Source organism: Triticum aestivum, chromosome 3B (assembly GCF_018294505.1).
Source record: "Triticum aestivum cultivar Chinese Spring chromosome 3B, IWGSC CS RefSeq v2.1, whole genome shotgun sequence".
NCBI lineage: Eukaryota > Viridiplantae > Streptophyta > Magnoliopsida > Poales > Poaceae > Triticum > Triticum aestivum.
This window is the reverse complement of record NC_057801.1, coordinates 70436651-70443656: the sequence shown is the minus strand read 5'-3', so window position 1 is coordinate 70443656 and position 7006 is coordinate 70436651. Positions and strand designations below refer to the sequence as shown.

The following is a 7006-nucleotide window of genomic DNA, read 5'->3' as shown; positions in this document are numbered from 1 at the left end:
AAAAGGCGTCCTTGTCCCCATGATGAACAAACACACATGTTCTTCCCATCCCTACAAGCATTCCAATAACACAAGGTAACATTGCTTCCATGAGTACTAATACAAGGATTAACACGGAATAGAAACCCTAATATATATATCAAACAACAACCCTAACCCCAACCATAACCATAACCATAACCATAACCCTAGCCCTAAACCTAACCCTAGCACCAACATAAGAACACCCATAAGAATAACCCTAGCATACTAACAAAGCCTAACCATAGAAATTGGCAAACAAACATCTCACATTTCCATGCAAATCTCTAGATCCAAACAAAACTAGGGTTTCCCCAAACAAGCAACAAATGAGCAATGGGAACTTTACTTGGATCAAAACAAGGGGAATGGAGAATATTACCTTGAGGGAGGGTTTGACTTCGAAATCCACGGACAAATTCTTCAAATTTGCAAGATTTGGGAGAGGATTTGAGAGGGGGAGAGAGTGGGAGAGGGGGCAAAGCTCGGGGAGGAGAGTGGGAGAGTGTGTGGTGTGGGGATGGGGGAGGGGGCCCAGCCGAGTGGCTGGATAAGTCACAGTGCAGTGCCTACGCGCTAGGCGCTGCACTTTACAAGTGTGGCGCCCGAGCGCTAGAGCCTAGCACGGAGGCGTTACACTGCTGGGTGCGGGCCCAGGGGCTGCCACGGTGGACTGGTGTGCAACGCCCCCATGCTAGGCGCTGCACAGTAGGGTGTGGCACCGTCGTGGCGGGCGCTACACAAAAAGGTTAGGGCTGTGAAATAGTTTCACGGTCAGTTCATTCCGTGAATTGATTTCGTCCATAGGTCAAAATGGTCAAATTTGCCAAGCAAATCAGCCAGAACCCAGTTTACAATGTCACGCATACTCGAGGCTAGCCATACCACAGTACGGGGGTACTCCTGCCGTAGTTCACAAGAGCATGGCTAACTTTATTTTGCGAGCCAACTCGGCTTCCGGGGCATTATCACATGTGCGAATTTTCCCTACAAGCAATGAAAATTATGCCTCCTCGGTTTGACCACAGGATCATGCCTCCTCCAGCTGCTCCTGTTGCCGGTACATAGCTACCATCAACATTCAATTTTGTCCAGCCAGCTGGAGGTAACGCCCACCTCACTTCGGCCTTCTGTTGTACATGTTGTGGTGGCGCGAAAGCATCAACCTGAACCACCATCTTCCCTTTCTTCATGTTACCTTGGGGCCATTGGTGGATGCATAACAAGGAATTGATGTAGCCTTGTAAAAATCTGCGTGATGCTTCCGTTGGGGATGGGGACTTGCCATGAGTAATTTCATTCCGCACATACCACACACGCCACATGGTCATGAGGACAATCATACGTGTAGTCTCAGATAGCGGCTCCAAAAGTGAGAACAACCATTCTGGGCCGGTGTGCATGACGTCCTCCACCTTGGGTATGGGCCAGTCACGCGCCATAGGATGCCACAACTCTTTTGCCAGAGGGCACCCGCACATGGCGTGGAAACCATCCTCTCGTTCCACACCACAAAGAGGACACACATCAGAGAGTTCGAATTGTCGAGAGAATTTGTTTGCCCAAGTAGCGAGCGAGTTGGAAGCTAGCCTCCATGCAAAGACTCGTACCTTTGGGGGAGCAGGGCACCCCCATATGATATTTCAGATGGCGCGATGACCATCCAGTGCCCTGCTCGTTGCGGTCGCCAATGAACGCTCGCGCTCGTCCATGGCGAGGCGATATGCAGAGCGAACGGTGAAGATACCGTTCTTCTCCGGGGCCCATGCGATGACATCGTCGGTGATGCGGGGTGACGTGCGAATGCTGGTGATGGTCGCGACATCCGCCAGAAGAAAATACTGCCGCAGCACGTCTTCTTGCGTTGCATTTTGATGGTTCACTCGCTACAGAAAACTGCATTCTGCCTTACATTATAATGGTTTGATTAATGAAAGTTTATTCCCTAAAAATAACAATGAGCGAGGTTATAAAGTACTCCGTCCGTTTCTAAATAGTACAAGACGATTTGACAGTTCAGATTGAACAAACGTCTTGTACTTAGGAACGGGGAGAGAGTAATAAAAAGTGAATTTTCTGAAATATGAACAATGAGATGTCAAGTGCTATCACACATAAATTTCACCTTTTATTTCTCTAATCTAATAGAATTGGGCTTTTATTACACAGAGATGCCGCTTGGTATCACACACAAGTTTCACTTTTCATTTCATATATTTTTTGTTTTTGTTTCGCAGAGTTCTTTTTAACTTCAAAATTTTCACTTCTTGGACTACAAGATGAGGGGTCTGGTTGGCCTTGGATGGAGATTGCATGGTGGATGAGAGGCTAAGTCAGTCGGTGACTTAATTTGCCACTCAACGTCGGCCAATCAACGCCAGTTTAGTTACCCATCGCACAATTTTTTGGCCCCTTGCATGTGTGACTCAACTGGGCCTAGTTGAGCTAATGCGGGCTAAAAATCATGTTGTGCACATCATTTGCTAACATGCATTACATTACTGGACATATTAAGGACTGCTGTCTGGTTCCTGCGTTTGTGCTGAGCAGATGTAAACCACAGTTGTTTGGCCACGCGCACGTAGTTGTTCTACTCGCCGCTTTCAAATACGGTGGCCTTATCACCCTAAATGCAGCACACTTCACACATTTCACATATAAAACGGAACTAAATTAATACTACTCCTACACCATTATCACGCAATTTAAGCCAATCATGCTTAACTTTGGGGGTTCTTCGAAGATCGACTTACGAAAATAAAAGGTGCACCTTGTTGATACAAGTAGTCTATCATTATTATTAAGCCAGGATGTTACATAGTGTGTACCACATTTGTAGCAAACTTGTTCAAATATGAAGATCTTTTAGAAACCCACTAAAAACTATGGGCTTGGTTGTAAAAAAAAGTCATGTACCTCACCATGGAAGTATCCTAGAAATAGAAGTGTATGAACATACTCAAAGTTATAAAGTACTCTCTTCATTCCAAAATAAGTTTCAAAATAAATGTTAAACCAGCGACACTTATTTTGGGACGGAGAGAGTACCATATATACTACCCAATGAAAGTATATACTGACGTAGATGTACCTACACCTTGCAGTTGGATGTATTTTACTATTTTGGAATCTGTGTGTGTGTGTGCGCGCGCGCGCGCGTGTGTGTATGTGTTGTGTACACTGAAGAACACATTTGGATACCTATACATTGAGTTGCTTGGGCTAGAAGAAATTCCTGTACATTGCCATTCAGTACCTAACAAGATCTACTTCTGATGTCAATACGCTCGTCATCTTTGCTTTACAATCTTCCCGTCGGCAGTCCAGTTTTCAGGCACAAAAGACAGCCACGCCAAAGGCAACAATGCGGCCAAACTTTGCAGCAGAATACCCAGAGGCAAGCTTGAGTAGCCCCCAGAGGACAGCCCAATCAGGGCAGACAGTCCAACCCCAAACACACCACTTAGAATCGCTGAAAAGACCAATCCAGAGGTGAAGAAGGCGAAGAGCGAACCTTCGCAGCCAGGGGGGCAGAGGCTTGACAACAAGATCGAGAACGGCAGGACCTTGAACTGCGCGATCGCTTCGGCGAGAGCCGAGAAACAAAGCACATATACCTCATTTGGTATCCCCAGCATAAGGTTCACTTGCTTCACTAGGATCAACTCTGACAGCACCGCGAAAGCATACATTATCTGAACTCCGCACACGAGGCGCCTCAAAGGGATCCTTTTGAGATGGCGGTTGTAGAGGACGGTTAGGGAGACGACCATGACCTGTCCCATGACCTTCGAAAGACCGATGATCGATGAATCGAGCTTCAGATGCTGTGTTTGAAAGCAGAACATGGTTCCAGAGAGAACAGGCACGACGGCAAACGAGGTCATGATCCATGCAAGTGGGTAGAATATCCTTTCCTCGCGGACCGCTGTCATCAGGTTTGAGAATTGCTTACGAAGATTCGCCGGCAAAGAGCTTTTGACAAGAAGGCTTCTGGAGTTTCCATGGGAGCTTGGCAGTGTTTCCTTTGTGCCTATGGAGAGTGCTAGTTGGAGGCCAAGGAGGACAGAGAATGCTGTGAACATAATCTTTGGTTCCTGAGTTCTCAACAGAACGTATCCACCCGACAAGTTTCCTAGGAGGGCTCCAGCTGCCAGACCTATGAAGGCATAAGATTGCAGCACGCCGGTCCTCTGTGTTCTGCTGAACTCCGTGACAACAGCATCGCTTACAACTTCCGTCACGGATGCTCCAAGATTTCCAATCAGAATGCATATCATGTGAGTTGGAAATGTGTCGCCCGTAACTGGCATGATCGCGAGTGTTCCCCAAGCAGTAAGCTGAAGTAATGCTGAAAGTTCACAGCAGTAGCCAATATTAGCATAAACCAATTGAAGAATTCATTCGATTTTAAGGCTTCATTTCCTAAAAAAATCATGTGCAGTATATAACATTTAATTTTCAGAATACAAATTGCTTGCATAGAAAGATAACCACTGAAAATGGAATATGATTGTTATTCAGTTTGTCAGAAATTTACCAGCAGCAGGTTTTATATCTTGACAGTAAAAGTTGTAGGACCAAAGCATTCTTACATAGTCACGGACAGGAAATATGAAACCAGCAGGTAACAAACAAACAAATCGGCATCATTTCATTTGGATCATCCTCCTAAACTAGGACAAACATCACAAAGAACCTGTCCCAATCATGGTACGGCGTAGCATGGGGGGTGGGGAATCTTAGAGGCAGCTTTCAGAGATTAGTGGACCACAAAACAGCCTCTAGCAACTTCTCACAAGCACCCCAGAGGGCACGGGGCGCCCTCTGGAGAACTCTCTTGGCAAGGCTCAGATCGTGTGACCACCAATCATTCTGAGTAAAACATGCATGTATCAGGAGCCACCAGAATAGGAGTAAGTCATCTCTGGGATTTACCAACTTGGCGAAGCTCAAAATGTGTGACTAGCAATAAGAGTGGCGTACACACACACTGAGCAGGAAGGTGCAGTGTGTTTCCTAAACGTATCTTTCTCTCCGGCAGGTGCCGACTACTGTAGATACCCATGATGCAGACAAGTCTTCTTCTAGGAAGAACAAGTGCCGACTACTCTGGTATATACCCATGTTGCTTTCCAAACAATTATGTCTCTAGAACAAGTGCCGACTGCTCTAGTGGAAGCTGCTTAAACTACAACAGCTGACCCCCAGCTATCAAGGGATTAGTTCGACCAATCTGTTGGTCAGAAATAGAATACAGAGAAATTGAGACAAATGGCAATCCCAATCACACAGTGAAATTGGTACCCATAAGAATATGCGGTTTCAATACGTGAAATCAAACGTTGTCACTATCAGTGAGCTCAGGAGCTCCCTAGTTTTCACAGCTCCTGTCAAATTGGACAATATAGCTGCCGCTGTTGAACCCTTGTACTCATAAGAATTTCCAATTTCAGACAGATACCTGAAACTATTGGCAGGTATATTCATTGGGCTCTCAGTACTTCTGAGCTGAGAATTTTAAGCCGAGATGACCTCAATTATCACATTTGTTTCGATAAATAATCTAAAGAAAAGTAAACAGACACAACAATTTCCAACAAATGAGGAAGAAGAAGGGGTCGTAATCGTAGCAAAGCGGAAGGGGGAAAAGGGGGGCGGATGAAGTTAAGCACCTCCGATGGAGATGTAGGGGAGGCGGTGCTCGCGGCCGATGTAGACGGCGTCGGAGAGGACGCCGAAGAGCGGCTTGGCGACGAGCGGGAGGCTGCCGGCGTTCTGCACCAGCTGCAGCGCGACGGGGCTGAGCCCGAGCCCGCGGGTGAGGTGGAAGTTGAGCGCCAGCCACGGGAAGCACCGGAAGCCCTGCACCCAGTACCCGGCCCCGCACACCCACCACACCCGCCGCATCTCCCGCAGCGACCCCCACCGCTCCGCGGTCGTCCGCGGCGCCGGCACGGGCACGGGCGCGGCGGCCGAGCAGCCGCGGGGCCTCGCGAGCCGCCACCGCCGCGGCGCCGCGCGCAGCGTCGTGCGGCGCGCATTGCCGGCGGCGCCGGCGGGGGGCGGGGCCTTCGCGTGTGGACCGGGGAGGCACGGCGCGCGCGGCGAGAGGCAGAGCATTTCCGGCGGAGGTCGAGGCCTTTGCAGAGGGGGAGGAGAGAAAAGTGAAGGGTGTGTGTGTCTGTCGCGACGATTCCGTCGGAGCCTAGTAGCTGTACTGTATGGAAGCCGTATGTTACCTCAGGTCACCACGTGTCTCGGCAAGGACAAAGATGATTTATGCGCACCGTACCAAGCTCTTTCTTTCTCAGGAAGAAAGACCGGGCGATTTTGCGGCAGCCGACGGGGCGTCTCCTTCCATCGCCGTCCTCCGGCGCCATCCGCCGACGATATCGATCATTGGTGATGAGGAGGGTTGTCGGATCCACGTGTGGATGGATCGTTTTTAGGCCTTCGTAGTCTAGGTTTTTAGGTTGTTCATCGTCTTGCTTCAACAGTGACGATGACGACGTTGAATAAAGATTCTTCATATCATTTCCCGACGAGGCGATCGGTCATATGATTGAGGATGAATTTGGAAACCAGTCTGTTCAAGTAAGGATGGCATGACGGCGACATTCTCATGGTGGACCCGTGTCCTCGAGCTCCGTCGTTCGACGACGTTTGCTCCAGCATTCGCGCGGAGCTTGGGAGGTGTCCAGAAGCAGATGCGAATTGTGGTCTGCATCGACGACATTTGGAAGATGATGGATCGTGTGTTGGGTTCATGGTTCGTTGTTGGCAGGTGTGGTTTCCTCCTCTGGCATCTTAGTCGTGCGGGGTGCCAGATCTAAAGTTCGATGCTATGTCCGGACTTCGGAGTGTTGCCCCTGTCTGATTCATTCAACGGTAATGGTTTCGCCTATGGCGAGCCACTTTGGAAGTCCGCAAAGCTGCATATCAGCAATGGAGTCGCGCCAAGTTCGGGTGAGAAGGTGATTCG

The 7006-nt window shown here is 48.7% G+C and overlaps 1 protein-coding gene across 1 annotated transcript; it reads right to left on the bottom strand.

Moving 5' to 3' along the window:
- Positions 1-2795: 2795 nt before the first annotated feature.
- On the bottom strand, positions 2796-6187 carry LOC123068643 (probable folate-biopterin transporter 8, chloroplastic). Its single transcript, XM_044491255.1, has 2 exons — positions 5697-6187; positions 2796-4372 (listed from the first exon to the last, which is right to left on the bottom strand). The coding sequence occupies exons 1-2, from the start codon at positions 6142-6144 to the stop codon at positions 3312-3314; spliced, it is 1509 nt and encodes a 502-aa protein (XP_044347190.1). The 5' UTR covers positions 6145-6187; the 3' UTR covers positions 2796-3311.
- Positions 6188-7006: the final 819 nt, after the last annotated feature.